The sequence below is a fragment of the Panthera uncia genome, chromosome F1 (genome assembly GCF_023721935.1).
Source record: "Panthera uncia isolate 11264 chromosome F1, Puncia_PCG_1.0, whole genome shotgun sequence".
Taxonomy (NCBI): Eukaryota; Metazoa; Chordata; class Mammalia; order Carnivora; family Felidae; genus Panthera; species Panthera uncia.
Genome location: NC_064813.1, coordinates 1488420 through 1511161, shown reverse-complemented (window position 1 = coordinate 1511161; position 22742 = coordinate 1488420). Strand labels below are relative to the sequence as shown.

At 44.2% G+C, this 22742-nt stretch overlaps 1 protein-coding gene across 1 annotated transcript in view; it reads right to left on the bottom strand.

Moving 5' to 3' along the window:
* Positions 1-22742, bottom strand: part of DNAH14 (dynein axonemal heavy chain 14) — a 305880-nt gene that overhangs the window by 188956 nt on the left and 94182 nt on the right. The window contains exons 22-27 of the mRNA XM_049635106.1: positions 20923-21094; positions 11902-12006; positions 11695-11813; positions 10872-10946; positions 5362-5449; positions 2005-2258 (exon numbers count right to left, since the gene is read on the bottom strand). Of these exons, the coding sequence (XP_049491063.1) occupies positions 2005-2258; positions 5362-5449; positions 10872-10946; positions 11695-11813; positions 11902-12006; positions 20923-21094 (813 nt within the window). The remainder of the gene's footprint in view (positions 1-2004; positions 2259-5361; positions 5450-10871; positions 10947-11694; positions 11814-11901; positions 12007-20922; positions 21095-22742) is intronic.

The following is a 22742-nucleotide window of genomic DNA, read 5'->3' as shown; positions in this document are numbered from 1 at the left end:
TCAGTTGGTTTCTGTGAGTGGCATCAGGTAGGGGTCCAATTTCATTCTTTGCATGCAGCTGTCCAGTTTTCCAAACACTATTTATTGAAGAGACTATCCTTTCCCCATTGCCTATTCTTGGCTCTTCGGTCACAGATTGACTACATATACGTCAACATACATATACACGTATATACGTCTATATGCGTGTCTATACATATATATATATCTCCTGGCTTTCTATTCTGTTCCATTGGTCTATGTGTCAATTTTTATGCTAATACCATAGTGTTTTGATTATTATAGCTCTGTAATATAGCTTGAAATCAGGAAGTGTGATACCTCCTTCTTTGTTCTTCTTTCTCAAGACTGTGTTGTATATTTGAGAGGTCTTTTGTGGTTCCACAGAAATTTTAGGATTTTTTTTTCTATTTCTGTGAAAATTGCCATTGGAATTTTGAGAAGGTCTGCATGGAATCCACAGATCACTTTGGGTCGTATGGACATTTTAACAGTATTAATTTTTTTCAATCCTTGATCATGGGTTATCTTTCCACTTGATCCCATGACCCCGGGATCATGACCTCAGCCAAAATTAAGAGGCAGATGCTTAACTGACTGAGCCACCCAGGTGCCCCAAAAGAAAATCCTTTTTTTGGTCATTGTTAAATAATCACAGTTATTTACTAACGGGATGTGTGTATGTGTTGTGCACTACATAATTCCTCAAACCTTAGAATCAGATAGTATACTGCCAATCTTGTTTCACGTTAATTTTCATTTAGTGCTTGCCTTTTTTATTAATCAGGGAAACTGTCCAAAACCTAGCTTTGCAAGGATAAGAAATCACTGACCGTTTATCGCGCGGTCTCACGTTAAACCTGTCAGTTACTCGGAGCTACTAGTTTGCCTGGTGTCTGACAGGTGTTCTGTATCCCTCCGAGTCCTTCAGAAGTTTAACATTTTTTGCTCACTGGTGTCCCGTGAGTTCCCTGTGGTGCCTTAGGTCATGCTGGCCCGTAATTTGGGAACCGTAGCCCTAGAATCACAGGTGCTCTCAGGGTTTATTGGAATCCCGTCTTTTCCACTTTGCTTCTCTACATATGCTCTTCCACCCTTGGTTTTCACTCTCCGAGAGTCACTAGCAAAGTAGCAATGACACACTAAACTCTGGGGTGATGGTTCAAAAAGATGGCGTATTTCCTTGGCAATTAAAAATGCAGACCGTTATACTTCTGTCAGAAGACGAACGTGTGAATACGTGTCAAATAGAAAGTACTCGGGTAAGATATACACAAGTGGTGTTAGTCAAATATATCGGCCTCTCTGCTCCATTTTCCCTAGAGTTTAAGGAAATTGTTACATCAAAAATAAGGAGATTTATAGTAACGCAGAATTTCTTAACAGTGAGCTTTTCTTAAGAACCAAAGACCTTACGCAGGCAGGACAGTTGTTTTTCTATGAACAGAGGAAACCGTAGAGAAAAATTAGCTCCGAAGTTTGAAACTGCACATTACAGGACTCTTCTGCTTGATCTTTTCTCCCCAAAGCCGGTGGTTCTGTTTTCTACAGTGTCGTGTTTGCACACGAAACACCACGTAAGTGTGAGTACGCGCTCCCAGGCTCCTGCTGGGAGGAAGGGGTTCTGACACCTGACTTGTGTCCCAGAATTGAGCGCGCACGGGGGGGAATTGGGAGGCCCGAGGGAGAGCTGCTGTCACTGCCCACTGAGAGCTGCCCTCTGGCTGAAAGGCGAGGGAAAACGCAACCACAGGAAGAAGGAAGCCAGTCCAGGAAGATGGAGCAGAAAGAGGTTCGAACCAAGCGGAAGGACAGTGGAAAGGAGGAAGCAGCAGAGGCACGCGGTATCCAAACCGACACGGTTTGCTCAGAATTTCTACACGTCCTGGAAAAGTAAAACTTGGGTTCGACAAAATCTGAGCCAGAGAATTAATTTACCGAGAGGGAGCGCTGGACGAGGGACGAGTTATTTTTTTAGGTGGTGTTGTCGTCTCACCTACTTACCTTGTCCACTCAAAATCATCTGCACTGAAGACCCCTTTCAGCAGCAGGTCCCCCACTATGTCTCTGCAGTGAACGTACAGCGTGAGCAGCGCCCCCAGGACGGCTTTTGTGCGCGCGTTACCGCAATCCAGCGCCACAAGCTCCGAAATCTCCTCCAGCTGACCCATCAGACCAGCACGGACTTTCTCCAGCTCCTCTCTTGAACGAGAACTCGCAAAACTTCTGATGCAATCGTTAGAAAACATGATCTGGCTCTGAAAAAGAGGTCAAGATGACGAGTGAAGAATAAACTTGATGAATTAAACCAGACGTTTTCATACCACGTGAGTGTGCGCGGTTTACCCGCTTGTACGTATCTGAGAGTAAGACACTGAACTCCGGTTAACGCCTGTGGGGCCCTTGTTTTTTAAGAAGCCGAGATGTATTTACCACCAATGTTTATCCTTTTGAAATCTTGTATTCTTTTTTTTTTTTTTTTAAGTTTATTTATTTGAGAGAGAGAGAAAGCACTGAGTGGAGAAGGCGCAGAGAGTGAGGGAGACACAGAATCCCAAGCAGGCTCTACACTGTCAGCACAGAGCCCGACGTGGAGCTTGAACTCATGAACCGCGAGATCAGGACCTGAGCTGAAGTTGGACGCTTAATCGACCGAGCCACCCAGGTGCCCTGAAATCTTGTATTCTTAACCACCATCACCAGCCTGAGTAATAATCCAGGGACAGTAATAATGGTAGAAAACCCCAACAGGAAGTCAGCACCGTTTCCTCAGTTGAACCCAGAAATACTAGTCTTCGAATATGGTGTCTGCAATCATCATTTTCAGGAACTCCGAATAACTTGTTGCTTGATCCATCCTCGGACGCTCACTCTTCCCGTAAACGCCAGAGCTGTTTTAAGAAGGCTACTGGATTAACGTCACGTTGACCTGGAAGTCGGTGGAGGGGACACGTCAGGAGGCCTGTAGGCTTCTGCCCCATAATGAGATAAATCGTGATTTCGGTCACCAGGATAGCCCTGCTGAGGGAGAAGTGTGCTGCGGGTGAGAGCGGACAGTGATTTCGTTTTGGGATTTTATGAATCTGAAGTGCCTAAGAAACATATAAGTAAGTCTGTGAAGAAATAAATACCGGAATAATTAACATGGAGGTAATCTGCATAGCGTGGGGGGTGGGGGGGAGCTTTTGCCCAGAGCAAGGTCAGAGGGTAGAGGATGGGACACCTGATGCACCCGTCGGTGCTGCTGGCTGACTTTCTTCAAGGACGTGGTAACCCACAGCAGTGGATCAACAGGAGGCTGGACACGGAGGCTCAGGAAGTAGGCGGGAGCAAGTCTGGGCCAGGCGGCAGGGACCGTCATCGAGGCCACAGCACTTACCAGAGCCGAAGCCACCCCACTGCTGGGTTTGAGGCATCTGTTCAAGATTCCCGGCCTCGGGGGAGAGCATCCAATGGCCGAGTGCCCTCCCTGGGCTGCAGCAGTGGGGACGGAGGAGGATTTGGTCCCAGTGAGGTGGACTGGGAACCAGATCTTCATTTATTTATGTAGATGGATGGAAGGGAGTCCTCACTCGCTACGGCTTGGATAAACCCACGCTGGGATTCTGGAATTCTGTCGGTGGCCAGCGCGTGCAAACATCTCACCCCCGCCCGCCCACAGGTGTCTGCCGGGAGAAGGTTCCCAGTCACGTCACGTGCACAGGAGAAAGGGAGGCTTTCAACTGTACAGGGAGGAGAGATGAGCAGTGGGCAGCCTGGGAGGAAACGGGGCAAAGTCTGTTCGGTGATTTAAGCTCAAGCCTATAATAAAGCATTTCTGGAAATGATCCAGCCTGCTTCTTACTGGTAACGTTTTTGGAGGACCAGGGATCTGGGGAAGATCTTTTCTTCGTAGAGCAGATTCGATCATTCGAATGCGTGGTAAACCACAGAAACATCCAGATGGATTCATTACAATTTCGCCGCCTTTGCAGACAACAGCTTCAGCAAGTCCTCAGCCCAGGATCTTAGAGGATCTGATCGATATTCAGTCAAGGGGACGACAAACGGGACCAAGGGGATTTGACATCGGAATTCGGGTCCATAATCCCAGGTTCTCTTAACAGAGACTCGGCAGCTGTGGTGGCACAAGGCAGAGTAAAACGAGGTGACGTTGGTTTTACATTTAACAGAGGATTTAATAAAGCCACTCGACGACAGTAACACCTGATGACGAGACTTCCGCCTTCACCACTGCGGGAAAACTACGGTCTCCGTGGTTCCTGCAGACCCTCATCGCCCACGGACACAGAGGACTCTTCAGGCCTCTCTAGAGCATTTTAAAATGATGACCATGCACTTTTTCTAGAGAAAAGTCCATCAAATTCCCTCTCTCCTCCCTTAGCTTCCAGGACCCCCCTCCTGGGCGCTCGATTCCATCCTTGCACAGCCCCCTCCTTCTTCTGTTTGTTACAGGTGGGTGTCCACTGGGGTCTTTCCTCTTCCTTGTCTTTTTCTGCAGGTTCCATACACTCTCTCAGCTTCAGCCATTACTTCACTGGCTCTGCTCACAGGAGCTGCCTGCCTTGGCTTTCTTGGTACCACACGTGCCTTGCATTTATTTCTTCTTCTCCTTTGAGGCCCAGAATAATGGCTCCCTGCAAAGATATCCAGGTGCTAATCCCCAGGTGCTTCTGGCACCTCACTTAATTAAATCAAGACCGTGAGGTGGAGAGATTACTCTGGATTATCTGAGTGGTCCCAATATGATCACATGGGAGAATTTTTTCTGCCTGCAAACAGAGGGAGGTCAGACGAAGGAGACCGGCCAGAGAGACACAAACACCGCTGGCTTTGAAAATGAAGGAGGGGCCACAAGCCAAGGGGTGTCAGCGGTCTCTCGAAGCTGGAAAAGATGAGGAAAGGGAGGCTCCCCCAGAGCCTCCAGGAAGGAATGTGGCCCGGCTGACGCCTTGATTTTAGCCAGTGAGCCCAGGGAGGCCTGGAACCGGCAGAGCCGCGATGTAATGAATGTGTGCTAAGTTTGCAGTAACTCTCTAATGGCGATGGTAGAAAACAAACACAATGCAACAGAGGGACATCCCTAAGAAAATAGTGTGCGATTTATTTTCATTCAACGTTTTCTTATGAAAACATTTAAAAGCACGGAAAAGTGGAATTATAAAACGAATACCCATATACCCACCACCTATGTGCTAATTTTTTGCTACATTTGCTTTCTCGCACATCTGTCCATGTATCCATCCGTTCGTCCATCTTATGTTTTGATGCATTTCAAAGTAAGTGGCACATATAAGTACCGTTCATGATGGTTTATTTCTACACTTTGCTTTCTTGGCAGTCTAGTTCAAATGAACTTACCACTGTGAGGACCACTTGTCCCGGATGAGACACCACCCACACGGAAAAAGTCTGGTAGCTCCAGTCTTCGACCCCTTGACTTACAAATCTATAAACAAAACGTTTTATTTCCATTATTACATGTAATCATTGTGGCCCCTTAATGATCAAGCATGACAAGATTTTCCCTTAGGATCTCTAATTTTTTAACTCTAGGTATATGTATGGGATCAAATGCTAGAGATAACAGAGCCTTAATTCATGCATAATGAATATTCCTTAAACTTCTCTTTAATACCACCTGTACTTGTCCAGTGAGGGGCCACCAAGTTTTGGGGATGGTAAAGCTAGAAGGGGGAGACGACACATATTTAGGTTTGAATTTCATACTATCAGTGACAAAGTCAGCATTTAAAATAATTTGTACAAGGGTGCCTGGGTGGCTCAGTCGGTTTAGCGTCGGACTTCGGCCCAGGTCACGATTCACAGTTCGTGAGTTTAGGCCCCGCGTCGGGCTCTGTGCTGACAGCTCAGAGCCTGGAGCCTGCTTTGGGTTCTGTGTCTCCCTCCCCCTGTCTCTGCCCCTCCCATGCTCATGCTCTGTCTCTCTGTCTCAAAAATGAATGAAATGTTTAAAAAATAATACTAATTTGTACAAGATGGAGTACTGGGCTGAAACCACCAAATGAACTTTAGCAGTAAAGCCTTGCATTTAACTTTAAAAATGAGTCATAATGAAGAAAATAGGATTTATGAAAAATATGTAGAAATTTTTCTTTAAGACTAAGTTCATGTGTGCCATCAGTATATGTCTTCATATTGTTACGGTGGGTTTTTTTCACTCACAAGTTTTAAGTTTCTATATAGTCAAATTGATGACTCTTCACATCTTCTCACTGAAATTCTCACACATTTTCTCACTGAAATTAGAAATTCTCAACACTAAATCTGTTTTCTTCTAATACTTCATTTATCAATCTTTAGTTAGACTTTGATTTTTATTTTTTTAATTAAAAAAATGTGTATTTATTTTGAGAGAGAGAGAGAGAGAGAACCAACGGTGAGATCATGACCTGAGCTGAAACCAAGAGTCAGACATTTAACCTTCTGAGCCTCCTAGGTGCCCCTAGAATTTATTTGATTTTTAAAATGAATATTGCATCTAATTTTTGCTGTAATTGCAAATGGTGTCTGTTTTTATTATTTTCTTCTTTATCATTGCCACTGAGGGCAAATAGGTTTACGGTGACTTTTTATATATTTCAAGACAACATCAGTGGCGAATGTATGTTTAATCAATTAAATTGGTCTTTTATTTCATTTAGTGTTTGTTTTCTTTTGGTTTGCTATTCCATGAACTGTCTTTATTGCTTTTATTCATAACTTTTTGTAGTATGGCTGTATCTCTCAAACAGGATACAGTTCCATTTATCTTTTGACAAGATCTTTTAATTAGGATCTTATTCCTATTTTGACCCTCTCCCCGCACCCACTGCATACTGTATTTTCTTTATTTTGTTTCCCCCAGGGTTTGGGAAATATTTATTCTGATTTTTTATAGTCTATAGTGTGAGTGGATCAAGATTTTTGACTTAATAATCCTGTCTTCATCCTGAACCATATTCTTTCAAATGACAGATGAGACGCGAATATTATATATAATACACATATTACATATTTTATACATACACACGCACAAACATGCACACCACACTGGACGACAACAAAGTGTGCTCTGGGACACTGACGACGAGGAAAGTCTCTCGCAGACAGACAGCAAACTGGGATTGAATTACAGAAAGAAGAGCAGAGAAACCAAAGAATACCACTGTCGGGTGCGACAAACACAACAGCACCCGGGGAGGATCTTCGGATGGTCACGAGAGCCGTGACCTCTGCCTGTGTCTCCACCACCTGCCCTGTGCTGACTTCCGGGCGGGGGTGGGGGCGTTGGGAGCGTCCTAGGGTGAATGCTGGAGGGAGCAGCAGAGCAGTGCCCGAAATCACAGCACACACCCTGAACCACGGATGGGGAAGATAAAGAGGAAGGGAGGGTGGGGGTGGGGAGAGAGGGAGGGAGAGCAAACAAGGGAAGGGGACCCTGGCATTTTCCCCTAAGAGGAGGAAGATCTGAAGCGGGGCTGGAACTCCGGGACCAGCGAGGTGACCCGCAAGGTGACAGAGGGGGTGTGCAGGCTCCGGGAGAGACAGAAGGAATCTGCAGACGCTGAGAGATGAGCCACCACGGACTGGGCCCCGCGTCCGTCCTGCCAACTGCAGCCGTGGTGGGCGGCCCGCTGCGATTACGCACTGGTGTTTGCTCGCAGGGGGACAGGGACTCTCCGGTGTGAGCGTGAATAACCCGGTCTGCCCAGGGGCGCGGTGTGAACGGATCCCACGCAGCCTCGCGCAGCTCTGTTCCCAAAGCGAGCACACATCCGAGGCTCCGGGACCCGATGCATGTCACGGGTGGGCAGCGGCTGACGATCGCTCAGCCAGAGGGGAGTGTCACTTCTGAATACGAACCTCACCTGGAGAGACAGAACACTGCCAAGTCCTACAACACTCGATAAAATAAAAGTAACTTCTCCAAAGGTGAGAGAAGACCTCAGTTTGGGCTGACCTGCAGAATGGTCACGTATCAGAACAAAATCGATGCTTCTCCCAAAACCCGGCAGAAAAGGGCAGACCCTGTATGTCCACCACCCCTGCGCTGTTGTCTCCTGCTCTTGACCCAGGTGTCATCAAGCCCCCCACTGAGAGGCCGCCTGACGCCACACTGCAGCATCCCAGAAGACATTCCAGCTCTGTCCTGCCCGCCTGGTGCTCCGAGGGTCTGGCGGTGTTTCTCCTTGACCCGATCCGCTCAGCTCTTCCTCGCCAACGCATCGCTTTGGTGATATTTTGGGGGAGCTAGCATTCAACACGTTGGACTTGAACTTAGAAATTAATTCCATTCAGATTAGCATGCAAGTAAGAGAGCAAAATAAAAATATTTGCCACTCACAGATGCTTTCTGAAAAAATTACTTAGAAATATATAGCAGAATGAAACTAAAGTCTACAGTGTGAGACGTATGAATCCATCATGAACAAAAACCAAACCAAATAGACCAAAAAATTACTAACACTAGAGAATTACAGATGCATACACAGGGAGTTCAATTTGGAATAAAATCCCACATGATTCCGGAGGTGACGGGAGGGCATTCCGGAGTGACCATGCACACTGGGGACAAATCGGATTTTACCACAGGCTTTGACTACATTAACATTTTAAGAGTATTCACCAGGAAAAAGTGTCTCTGACTTTGGCATGTCAACCCCAAAAGAGATGAGGAAACTCAATATAACAACGGTAAGTGAACTCCCCCCACCGAAACCAAGAGCCCAGTCACGAGAAGACATACAACAGGAAACCGCGGGAAGGAGCACACACGAGGGTACTCGGGGAGTTTACGGAAGGGACTCTGCAGACGTGCAGCAAGGTTAAGGGAGGCAACAGGGGTGGTGAAGCATTTATTTATTAAAAATAGTGCTGGGCATCCAGGTGGCTCAGTCAAGCATCCAACTCTTGACTCGGGCTCATGTCACGATCTCATGGTTTGTGAGTTCGAGTCCTGAATTGGCTCTGCACTGACATCGTGGATCCTGCTTAGGATCCTCCCTCTCCTCTCTCTGCTCCTCCCCAGCTCACACACGCATGCGTGCACTCTCAAAATAAATAAATAAACTAAAAAAAAAAAAAAAAAAGAAAGAGGGGCCTGGGTGGCTCAGTTGGTTGAGTGACCGACTTCGGCTCAGGTCATGATCTCACAGTCCGTGAGTTCGAGCCCCAAGTGGGGCTCTGTGCTGACAGCTCAGAGCCTGGAGCCTGCTTTGGATTCTGTCTCCCCCTCTCTCTGCCCCTCTCTCGCTCATGCTCACTCTCTCTCTCTCTCTCTCTCTCTCAAAGAATAAACAAATATTTTTAAAAAATTTTTTAAAAGAAAGAAAGAAATGCTAGAAATACGAAAAGGATAAAAATCCACAGAAAAGGAAGAAATGTTTAACACAGTTTTCTAAAAAATAAAGTAAGTGGACCAAAGAATGAACAAGAAAACAAGGAAAATTCAACATACGGAAATCTGTTATTGTAATTCATGACAACCACAAATCAAAGTTGAAAGACTATTTGGGATTCTTGATAGTTTCATTAAAAAAACCCTCTGATCTTAATAAACATCCTTTAATTATTAAAAACTCTGCAAACAAGGAATAGAACAAAACTCTTTACTTTGATGAGGGGTATATTCCAGAAATCTAAGCATCGTTACAACTGGGGAAATACTAGAGATGTTCCCAGTAAAGTCAGGAACAAGAGAAGGATGCTCACTGTCACCTCTGCTTTTCAACACTGTACATCTGTCATCCTAAACAACATGAAAAGGAGTGACACTTTTAAAAGGACTGTAAAGAGACATTAGTAGCAGTATTATCATTATTAGCAAATGACAAGACTCTCTAACCAGAAAACTCCCAGAGTAACAAGTGGAAATCTGTTGGTCTCTCAAATGCCCAGATGCCTTTTGCGGGGCGGGGGGAGGGGGGGGGCGTCCTTGCCCACAGGAGTTCCTGCCCTCACACATAAGATGACATCTGGCCCTTATCACATCACCCCAGGGAAAAACCAGAGCCAGGGAAAGCCACTGTGGTTATTTATGTAAGTAAATAATAATCTACTCTACTCTAGAAGCCTTGCATGGGCATTCAGGATCATATTAATAAATACAGATATTAAAACTTCAAGACCAATAAGTAGCCTTTCTTTTTTTTTTTAAGTTTATTTTCATTTAATTTGAGAGAGAGAGAGAGCAAGCCAGGGAGGGGCAGAGAGAGAGGAGGAGCGAGAGAATCCCAAGCAGGCTCCACACTGTCAGCACAGAGCCCGATGTGGGGCTCGAACTCACGAACCATGAGATCATGATCCGGGCTGAAATCAAGAGTTGGATGCTTAATCAACCGAGCCACCCAGGCGCCCCCCAACCAGTAAGTAGCCTTTCTAGAATCGACCATAAATAATTAGAAATGTACAAGACTGCTCTAGTCAAATTAGTTTTACAAGTTCCCACTCTGAAGCTCTTCCTTCAAGAACAGCAGCCAACGACAGACTGAAATGTAAGGAGGAGAACATTATGAAGACTGAACCGAACAAACAGTGTGAGGAAGCAGAAGCCGGGTGAGCTGGGTCTTTTGGAAGCAGGTGGCGATGCCCACCCCAAGTTCAGGTCCGGGCCAGTTTGAAGATACTCGCGAGTCTCAAAGCACACAAAAACCGCCTGAGTGCGGTCCGTGATGATGCTCTCAGACAGACATTCACATTGTAAAAATGATTATTTTCCATTCAGCCATACGCCATCGCGTTCTATCAAAGCCCATTTCAAAGACTTTACTCCATACATTTCTGCGGATACTTTCCACTTAGATTAATAAATAATTAACTGAGTTTAAAATATATATAATGTAACCTTAGGATTTAAAAATCGTACTCACTTTTTCAGCACATCAAACATGCTTTTCTCAACATTTACCAGCCACTGTTCCACGGCACTTCTTACTCGAATTTTCCTATATTTTTTTCAAAAATAATTTGCAAAGAATTCTTTTTATTCATGTCTCGTTCCTTTGATAAGGCTGTAGACTAAGTCTTCTACACTTATAACATTCACAGGCCAAAAGATCATCAATCTGTAATTTTGTTTATTCTAGATCTTAATTTGGAAATCTACACGGAAGACATACCACCTAACTTGAGGAAATCCTGACGTCGAAACCAGGGGTTTACAAAATTAAGAGTTTCCAGTAAGATGTGAACTGACAAAGTAGATAAATTACATTACAAAGCGTTTTTGTATTCCTCCCTGGTTCTTTTCAACAGCCGGCCTGGGGCAGGGCTGGGTTAGGGAGGCTGGTGATGGGAGCACATGGGCGTAGCCTTTTTAATCGGCTCACATCAGGAAGCACACGCCAAAGGCTGGCTGGCAAACTGGACCAGTGTGGCAGCGGGACCTGGCTAACTTGGGGACATTCACAACGGGGCCCGGGGTCGGGGAGGAGGCAGGGGAAGCAGCATTAACAACCCCAAGCAAATTGCCAATCTCCTTCCTAAGTTCCTAGAATAAAACCTCGTGGCGGCATTCAGGACGATAGCAACAAATACAGAAATGGAAAGGTAAAATTCTGCATAGGTACATTAGTTTTGAAGAAATCATTGGCTCAGCAAACTTCCGTGAAATATCAGAAATGTCCAAGCAGATTATTCAATAAAGAAGTTTTACAGGCTGGGAATGCTGAGTCTGTAACCTACAAACCGTACTTGGGCAGCAGAAGGCACTCTCCTTCAGCGGATATGAGCATTATGACGGCAGGGGGCCCAATTTCTTGCTTCCACAGCAGTAACTGTTTTATATTTTCAAAACATTTCGCAAGATGAGGCTATGGACCAGAAACGAATGTCAGCACCGCTGAGAAATTCTGACCTGGTTGGGAAATAGCATCGCTGAGCGTGGAATGATGACATTACCTGTATAGACTCTGGATTTCTGCTATTCGCTATGATGTCGAGAAGTTCAGTGTTGCTGAGAAAGTAAAATCTGGGGAAAATCATTCTTTTAGTTTCAAGGTAGTCCTGTCCAGAACCAAAAGAAATGAGAGTTCATAATCTATGATTAATTATGCTATGACTCACTTCCCCATTTGGGCCTCTGTTTACACGCAAAACCCACAGTATTTAAATTGCAGCGTGCAGACTACCAGTAAAAGGGTGACCATGCTCGATCTATGCTTAAATTGCTAAAAACAATTCTTAGTAAACAAAACTAAAACAAATGAAAATAAAAGCAAAAGTCCCGCAGGTGAACACATGTGCAAAGATACCAATCACAAAGCTCTGTGGGCCCCCAGGCCCCACCTTTCTGCTGTTGCCTGACCCTGTGGTCCCATTGAGGACAAGGTCCCTCTGCCGGTGGCCCCCCTGCTAATGGACTGACAGGGATGCCACTCTCCTGTTTTCTTCATCCCTCCGCCACTCATGACCATTTGCTTCCAGGATTGCTGTGGAGCCCACGCTCCCCAGCCCCTCTCTCCTCCCACTTGCCACTGTACTTCCTGCCCGGCTGGGCACCTGGCCCGTGGCTCCTGTCACTTCCCTGTGTCCCACACCTACGCGTCCAAATGCTGATCGAAGATGTTCATTTGACTGCCCCGTAAGAATTAGATTTCCAACATGCACAGAATTCACTTGTTTCCACGCAAGCCTCCTCCCCCTACTTCCTATCCCTGCAGTGTGATCACTTTCCCCTCCCGTGGCCATGACCCTGGGCCTCTGTCCTCTCTCCTCCACACACCCACCTGAAGCTCCCGGTCCACCTTCTTTCATCCTGACCATCGTCCTCCCTCAGTCCCCCCAGGACTTCTAGCCTTTTAACTGGTTTCTGTATACGTATTCCCACCGCCCCCGATCTAGACATACTCTGTGCTCCCTTCTACGGACACATTTCTCAATCAAGTCATTTTACTCCCCCAGTCAAAATCCAATGACATTCAAGGCCCTTCATCATCTGGTCCTGCTTCCCGGAGAATCTCCCCTTTCCCCTCTTGCCCCTTTGCGACCAAGGCATCCTCTGTACCAACCCATTTACAACTCCCGAACGTGCCACACTTGCTCGTGTCCTTCCCCTGGCCTAGGGTGCTCCTCCCAGCCACCCCCTCCCGGACTCTTTCACCTGGCTAACTCACACACTTCTTCCCAAACCCAGGTGAGTTCTTACTTCCTCCGGGGCAAGGGGTGAATCTGTCTCCTTTCATGTGACCATACCATCCAACCCATCACAGCATACATCACATGCTAGCATCTCTCTACTCTGGTTCCTGTAATAGATCTCGAGTTCTGTAATAGGAGGGGAGGATGTGGGGAGTCCCAGTATGCAGCTGCAGTGCCTGGTATGAAGCAGGTGCTCAATACATGAATAAATGGAAAATCCCTGGGTGGTAATGATGCTTAGTAATAGTCCAAAGATGCGCTAGAAATAATGAGAAGACTTATTTCAGTCCCTACTCAGTAAACTTGCTATTATTAACCAGATCCCTCTGGGAGGGGCCTCAGATCCTGGATTCATATAGCAGAAGGTCTTCCTGGGCAGAGAACTTTCTATAGGCTGAAACTGCCATATGTAGGTATCCTGGAGAGGTCATTCCAACCACTGTGAATTGTGTTCAACAAGGAAAAGAAGATAAAAAACTGGAAAGAGATCTTGGTTTATGAAGTGAATATATTCACCCTGAATCTCAAATATTAAAACCTGATATTTAAAAAATATGTATGTGTAGATGACAATTTAATGTTCTGGCAAAGGTGTTTTTTGTTTTGTTATTTGAGATAGAGAGAGAGAGAGATGTAGAGAGAACACATGCCAGGGAGGGGGCAGAGGGAGAGAGAAAGAATCTTTAGCATATTCTGCACTGAGCATAGAACCTGACGTGGGGCTCAATCTCACAAATTGTGAGATCATGACCTGAGCCAAAACCAAGATTCAGATGCTTAATTGACTAAGCCACTTAACCTAGGTGCCCTGGAAATTTAAATGTATGTAATCAATAACTTACTTTATAAAATTATCAAACTAGGACTTCTAGGGATGATGGCAGAGTAGGAGGACCCGGGCTTGCCCCACTACCCAGGTACACCTAGATAGCACCCACGTCAGCATACATAACTCAGAAAATGACACAAAGACTGGCAGAACAATCCCCCCCCCCCCCCCCTCTAAATTTTTCGAAAAATTTAGAGGGGGGGGGGGGGGGGATTGTTCTGCCAGTCTTTGTGTCATTTTCTGAGTTATGTATGCTGACGTGGGTGCTATCTAGGTGTACCTGGGTAGTGGGGCAAGCCCGGGTCCTCCTACTCTGCCATCATCCCTAGAAGTCCTAGTTTGATAATTTTATAAAGTAAGTTATTGATTACATACATTTAAATTTCCAGGGCACCTAGGTTAAGTGGCTTAGTCAATTAAGCATCTGAATCTTGGTTTTGGCTCAGGTCATGATCTCACAATTTGTGAGATTGAGCCCCACGTCAGCATACATAACTCAGAAAAAATCACAAAAACTGTGAAAAAAACCCCCCCCCCCCCCCAACAACTAAATGTAGAGAAGAGGTCACAGTGGGGAAGAGAGGAAGGGCAGGGAGGTGCTGAGGACCCAAATGGACCTAGGAGTCTGTCTGCAGGAGAGAATGGGTACAGAGAAGGGAGAGAAACAGAGCCTCTCGTGTGGAGCCAGCATGAGAAAAACAAATCCCCATAACATGTGGCTTGGAAAATGAGACGGGTCAAATTTTACAAGTTCTTACAACCAACAGGACTAAAAAATCTAGAATTTTAAAAATCAGTAGCTGTGCTGGAGGGACAGAGATCGGTGCGGGAGTTCTCCAGGAACAAAGTTGCTGGCAGGTACCATTTCCTGCCCTTTCCCCCAGCCTAGATATCCTGACACCTCCTGGAACTAACTTGCTAACAGCAACTCCCCTTATTCGGGTGTGTACAGTCCCCCTCCAGCCAGACCTCAGCTCTAGGTCCCCTCCCACAGTACACCGGCACAGACCATGGTAGCACAGTGCTCCCATCCATGTGCATGCTGCGGACCCACGCTGTCTAATACGCTCGTGACCAGACCCCATCGAAGCAGCACCACAAACCTGGCAGTGTGCGAGCAGCCCAGACAGGGGCCACACCACTCCACAGTGAGTCCTGCCCTTGAGAAAGGGGAGGATAACATACACACCAGTCTGACCGTAGCCCCAGCGGTGGGCTGGGGGCAGACATCGGGTCTGACTGCGGCCCCGCCCACCAATAAAAGTTTCTCCGGACCACACAGGGGAAGTGCCCTGCAGTTTGGAGCTACCGCATCTCTAGCAAACTCCTGCTCTGATCCGCCGCGCCCCAGACCGACCGACTAACCGCACAGGGACCGGACCCTGCCCACAACAGGCAGAGCCACTGCAGACGACCGGATGGAAGGTGAACACAGTTCGGCCACAGTAGGACACCCCTGTAGCAACGCACAGAGGGGACACCCTTGAAGCGCCATTTTCCGGTGAACAGGGGACACTGCACCGTGGGGCCCTACAGGACCTCGTCTTCCTAAGGCCACTGCTTTAAGTGCCGGAGACGCAACTGACTTTGCTAACAGAGACACAGACACAGCAGTAGACAAAATGAGGAGACGGAGGAATAGGTTCCAAATGAAAGAACAGAACAAAATCACATCAAGAGAGCTACATGAAAGAAAGATAAGTAATGTGCCTGACAGAATTTAAAGTAACCATCATAAATGACTGGACTTGAGAAGACAGTGGGGCATCTCAGTGAGACACTCAACAAAGATGGAAATCAGAGACGAAGAAGACAACTGAAGTTAAAAATACACGAGAGGGAATACATAGTAGACTAGAGGCAGCAGAAGAATGGATCAGCTACCTAGAGAACAGAGTAATGGAGAGCAATCAAGCTGAACAGAAAAGAGAAAAAAGAATAATAAAAACTGAGAACAGGTTAAGGGAACTCAGAAACACCAGGAAGCACGGTAACATTCACATTATAGGGATCCCAGAAAGGGAAGGGAGAGAAGGGGGGCAGTAAATTTATTTGAAGAAATAATAGCTGAAAATTTCCGAAATTTGGGGAAGGAAACAGAAATTCAGATCCAGGAGGCACAGAAAACCCTTAACAAACCAACCCAAAGAGGTCAACACCAAGACACATAGTAATTAAAAAGGCAAAAAGTAGTGATCAAGAGAGAATTTTAAAAGCAGCAAGAGAGAGCACATGGGTGGCTCAGTCAATTAAGTGTCCAACTTCAGCTCAGGTCATGATCTTGCCATTTGTGAGTTCAAGCCCTACAATGGGCTTTGGGCTGTCAGCACAGAACTCGCTTCAGATCCTCTATCTCCTTCTCTCTCTGCCCCTCGCCTATATTCTCTCTGTCACTCTCTCAGAAATAAGTAAACATTTATAAAAGCAGCAAGAGAAAAGAAAACAGTAACGTACAAGGGAAACCCCAAAAGGCTATTAGCTGATTTTTCAGCAGAAACTTTGCAGGCCAGAAGGGAGGGGCATGATATAATCAAAGTGCTTAAAGGAAAACACCTGTAGCCAAGAATACTCTATCCAGCAAGGTTATCATTCAGAACAGAAGGAGAGATGAAGAGCTTCCTACACACAAAAAAAGTTAAAGGAGTTCATGACCACTAAACCAGCCCTACAAGAAATGATAAAGGGGACTCTGAGTGGAAAGGAAAGACCATAAACAGGAGTAAGAAAAGCAGGAATCACAAAAGCAGTGAAAATAAGTATATATGTAAAAATCTGTCAAGGGATTCACAAAATAAAAGTAAAGTATGTAAAGTATGACACCATATACATAAAATGTGGAGAGGAGTAAAAATTTAGTACTTTTACAATGGGCTCAGACTTAAGCGACCATCAACTTAGTATAGATTTCTAGATGCATAAGATGTTATATACACACCCAATGGGAACCACAAATCCCAAACCAGTAATAGATATGCAAAAAATAAAGAGAGAAGAATCTAAGTATATCACTAAACAAAGTCAGCAAACCATGAGAGAAAACAGCAAGAGAAGCAAGGAACAGAGAAGAACTACAAAAACAACCACAAAATGAGTAACAGAATGGCAATAAGTACATACCTGTCAATAATTACTCTGAATGGAAACAGACTAAATGCTCCAATTAAAAGACACAGGGTGACAGAATGGATAAAAAAGCAAGACCCATCTTGCCTGCAAGAGACTCATTTCAGACCTAAAGACACCTACAGATTGAAAGTGAAGGGATAGAAAAGCATATATCAAGAAAGTAAGTGAAAAGAAAGTCAGGGTAGCAATACTTATATTGGACAAAGTAGACATTAGATTGAAAACTGTAACAAGAGACAAAGAAAGACACTATGTAATCATAAGGGGAATATTTCAACAAGAAGATAGAATGATTGTAAATATTTATGTACCCAATATGAGAGCACTCAAATACATAAATCAGCTAATAACAAACATTAAGGAAATAATCAACAGTAATACAATGGTAGTAGGGGACTTTACCAATCCACTTACATCAATGGATAGATCATCCAAACAGAAAATCAATAAGGAAACAGTGGCTTTGAATGACACATTAGACCACATGAATCTAACATATATTAAGAACATTCCCTCCCTGAACAGCAGAATACACATTCTTGTCAACAGCACAGGGAACATTCTCCAGAACAGATCACATGTTAGACCACAAAACAAGTCTCAACAAATTAACAAAATCAAGGTCATGCCATGCTTTTCTGACTGCAATGCTACAAAACTAGAAATCAACCACAAGAAAAGATTTGAAAAGAGCACAAATACGTGGAGGTTAAACACATGCTACTAAACAATGAGTGGGTCAATCAAGAAATCAAAGAGGCCATTAAAAAATACATTGAGATAAATGAAAGGAAAACACAATGGTCCAAAACCTTTGGGATGCAGCAAAAGTGGTTCTAAGAGGGAAGTTTATAGCAATACAGGCCTACCTCAATGAAGAAAAAAAATCTCAAATACCTAACCTTACACCTAACGGAGCTACAAAAAGAAGAACAGAACTCAAAATCAGTAGAAGGAAGGAAATAATAAGGATTGAGCAGAAATAAACAAAACAGAAACTAAAAAACCACAATAGAATAGATCAATGAAAAGAAGACCTGGTTCTTTGAAAAGATCAACAAAATTGATAGATCTTTAGCCAGATTCATCCCCCCCCCAAAAAAAGAAGACTCAAATAAAATCAGAAATGAAAAAGAAATAACAAATGACAAGACAGAAATACAGAGGATTATAAGATTATAAGGGAATATTATGAAAAATTATATACCAACAAACTGGACAACCTAGAAGAAATGGATACATTCCTAGAAACATATAACCTCCCAAAACTGAATCAGAAAGAAACATAAACTTTGAACAGACTGATTATCAGCAATGAAATTGAATCAGTAATTAAAAGCCTCCCAAAAAACCAAAAGTCCAGGACCAGAAGCTTCACAGGTAAATTCTACCAAACGTTTTTTAAAAAGTTAATACGTATTCTTCTCAAACTATTCCAAAAAACAGACAAGGAAAGAAAGCTTCCAAATTCATTCTATGAGGCCAGCATTACCCTGACACCAAAACCACAGAAAGACACTAGAAAAAAAAAAAAAAAGAGAAATACTGGCCAAACCTCTGATGAACATAGATGTACAAATCCTCAACAAAATACTAGCAAACCGAACCCAACAATACATTAAAATTCATTCATCATGATCAAGCGGAATTTATTCCCAGGATGTTCTCATTACACAGAATGAGAACAAACATTCCTAAAATTTGTATGGAACCACCAAAGACCCTGAGTAGACAAAGTGATCTTGAAAAAGAACAAAGCTGGAGGCATCACAATCCCAGATTTCATGGTACTGACGTAAAAATAGACACATCGATCCATGAAATACAACAGAAAACCCAGAAATAAACCCATAATTATATGGTCAATTAATCTTTGATAAAGCAAGAAAGGATATCCAGTGGGGAAAAAAATGGTCTCTTGAACAAATGGTGCTGGGAAAACTGGATAGCTACATGCAAAAGAATGAAACTGGACCACTTTCTCACACCATACACAAAAATAAATTCAAAATGGATTAAAGACCTAAATGTGAGACATGAAAACATTAAAATCCTAGAGAAGAACACAGACCTCTTTGCCACTGGCCATAGTAACTTCCTTCTGTATATGTCTTTTGAGGCAAGGGAAACAAAAGCAAAACTAAACAAGTGAGACCACATCAAAATACAAAGCTTCTGCACAGTAAAGGAAACAATCAACAAAACTAAAAGGCAACCTACAGAATTGGAGAAGGTATTTCCAAATGACATATTTGATAAAGGGCTAGTATCTGGAATATATAAAGAATTTATATATCCTGATACCAAAAAACCCCCCAAATAATCCAAATAAAAAATGGGCAGAAGACATGAACAGACATTTCTCCAAAGAAGATATACAGATGGCTACCAGACACATGAAAAGGTGCTCAACACCACTCACCATCAGGGAAATGCAAATCAAAACCACCATGAGATATCATCTCATGCCTGTCAGAGTGGCTAAAATCCAAAACACAAGGAACAACAAATGTGGCGAGGATGTGGAGAAAAAGGGATCCTCGGGCACTGTTGGTGGGCATGTAAACAGGCACAGCCATCATGGAAAACAATATGGCGGTTCCTCAAAAAATTAAAAATAGAACTATCATGTGATCCTGTAATTCCGCTACTGGGTATTTAGCCAAAGAATACGAAAACACTAATTCAAAAGGATACACACACCCCAATGTTTATAACAGCACTATCGCCAATAGCCAAATTACGGAAGCAACCCAAGTGTCCACTGAATGATGAATGGATAAAGAAGATGTGGTGTATATACACAATGGAATATTAGCCATAAAAAGGAATGAAATCTTGCCATATGCAATGACATGGATTACTTGTAGAGGGTAAAAGGCTAAGTGAAGTCAGTCAGAGAAACACAAATACCATATGATTTTACTCACATGTGTAATTTAAGAAACAACCAATAAACAAAGGGAAAAAAAAAGAAACAGACACTTAACTCTAGAGAACAAACAGGTAGTTACCAGAGGGTAGGTGGGGGGGGGGGGGGGGGGTGAAATCGGTGAAGGGGATTAAAGTACACCTATCACGATGAGCACCGTAGGATACAGGAGTCCTGAATCACCATATCGTACACCTGAAACTAGTAGTATGCCCCATGTTGACTATACTGGATTTAAGATCAAATTAAAGGGGCGCCTGGGCGGTTCAGTAGATTGAGCATCTGACTCTTGATTTCAGCTCAGGTCATGATCTCGTGGTTTATGAGTTTGAGTCCCAAGTCGGCCTCTGTGCCGATGGCTCAGAGTCTGCTTGGGATTCTCTCTCTTCCTCCCTCTCTGGCCCTCCGCTGCTTGAGCTCTCTCTCTCTCTCCTGAAAATAAACTTTAAAAAATATTTTAAAAATTAAAAAAAATAAAACCATCGAACTATTTTCAATTTCAACTTTGGCTGATTTTGTCAATTTGATAGCAACAGTAGTGCCACTATAAAGAACTGGCACTCATGAAATACTTTTTCTGTGCCAGCTCTCGTGCTGTAAACGCATTATCTTATTTAACACGAAGCCCCTCAAGGTAGGCACCGCCATTATTCCCAATGTGAAGAGAAGGAAACCTAGGCACTGAAAAATTGGTTTTGTCTCAGGCCATTTAGATCGGTCTATCCACTTCTTTGTTTGACTTGACAGTATTTTCATTAACCCTGTAGTTGGCGAGAGCTGGAAATATCGTGGGCAGCTACAGTACAGAAAATCCACGTTGGGATTCGTTTCCGTCATGCCCTACATTACATTTCGAAGATACAATCATTCCCCACTTTCGGATTGCCGGTGTTACCTCAAGACTTTTCATTATATGTTCAAGATGCAGATTGCAATTCTGCAGAGTTTCAAGGACCCCTGCAGAAATGGTGATCCGCAAAGCATCCAGCTTGTTCTGTATTTTTGACATGATTTCTCTCCACATGGAGATCACTTGAGAGAAGAGTTTTGCTTCCACAGGGAGTTGCCTTTAGGAAGGGAACAAGAGAGAACGTCATCTGTTTAAAAATGTCGTGACATGTTTTATTTTTGCTGATCATTAACTACAGATATTTTATTATATACAGCGACGCACACATAGGAAATCTGTGACAAACCAGACATCCATCCGTCATTTAACGGGATTATACTTGGTGCGAGTTCCGAGACAGATAAACACAGTTCTACATAACGTGAGTAAAAGTGATTTGTGTCCTAGGATGTAGGAAAACAAAGGCTACTGCAATTCTAGAGGAAATGGGATCTTAGAGAGCTGCTTCTCCAAGCAGCTATTTTTGGCACTAGCTTCTCCAAATGTCCCCGAGAGGGCAACATCGCCTGCGGTTGAGAACCGGTGGCCCACAGCAGCTAGGTGCTCTCGTGCTTCTGTCCAGAGAAGACGCAGGTCCTCATTTCCGACGCCCCCAACCCCAGGGCAATACCTGTCAAGCTCTTCCACGAGCCCCCCACCACTATCCCATTCCCCATTTGGGGCGATGGGCCTAGAAACTTCTTCAGCTCAGCAAAAATCCTATCAAGGAGGGGCCTTCACCCTCCCCTCTGTCGGGCACCCTCCCGACTGCAACAGGAGGCTCTGGGGGGACCTCACGGGGAGTTTGGAGAGAGGGGAATGGACTGCATCCTTGTCCCTCACACGGTCTCTGTAAGGAATTCTCCCTGCTAATGAACCTCCCTTCCCCTTCCTCTCTTTCACACTCCCCCCGGAATCAGGGCCCACCATCCTTCTGCACTTCTCAAAGGCAGGGCCATGGCAGACGTGTGTTTCCTTTCCTTTAGCACTGGGGTGCAGGAGTCTTCAGCACCCCTTAATTACATGCTCCCTTTTCTCTCATAGCAAAGCCTGGGAAGAACGACATGGTGACACTCTGAACCAGAAGTCGTATCTCTCCATCGGTTAAGAAGTCTTTAGTAAAGAGGACTACTGAAGTTTGAATTTAAGGCGCTAAGTTGTAACCACAAAGGACACATTCCCCAGGTATGTGGTTTCCCGTGAGAACTACCCAATAACTAGAGCTTGACCCAAGCCCTTTAGAAAGCCGTCCTCCGACAAGAAATATACACGTATTACAAAAATGGATATTGTTCTCTGCAACGCAGTACTCAAACCTACACAGTTTTCTTTCGTGAGCCGCTTGAAGCTCCCTCTGCCCCTAAAATAAACTTCGCAATACTTAACCTGATATCCAAGGTCTCCCTTCATCTGCTCTAACACCTTACAAACACGCGCTCTGTGATGCCTACTTATTTCAGATGTAAATGTCACAGATGTCACAAGTTACGCACACTCAAGACCAGTGACTTTAAAGAGAGACCAAGCAATCTGAATGCCGTGAATAAAAAGAAAAGGGAGAATTTCCCCCAACTGTCTAGGACCTCCATTCTTTCACGTGGTCCAAAGAAACAAACTACCATTCATGTATGTAGACTATTAAAAACATGTGTATTGCTCATATCAACACCACACTAATGTTCTAGAACTAAGTAGACACATGGTATTGTGGTTTAGCGATTACAATGACCTGACATTTCTTACCCAATCCTTAACAGTTTTATGTCTAAAATTGAGAAACAGGACTTTTTAAAAGAGCTGATGCTTGCAAACTTTCATGAAAGAAA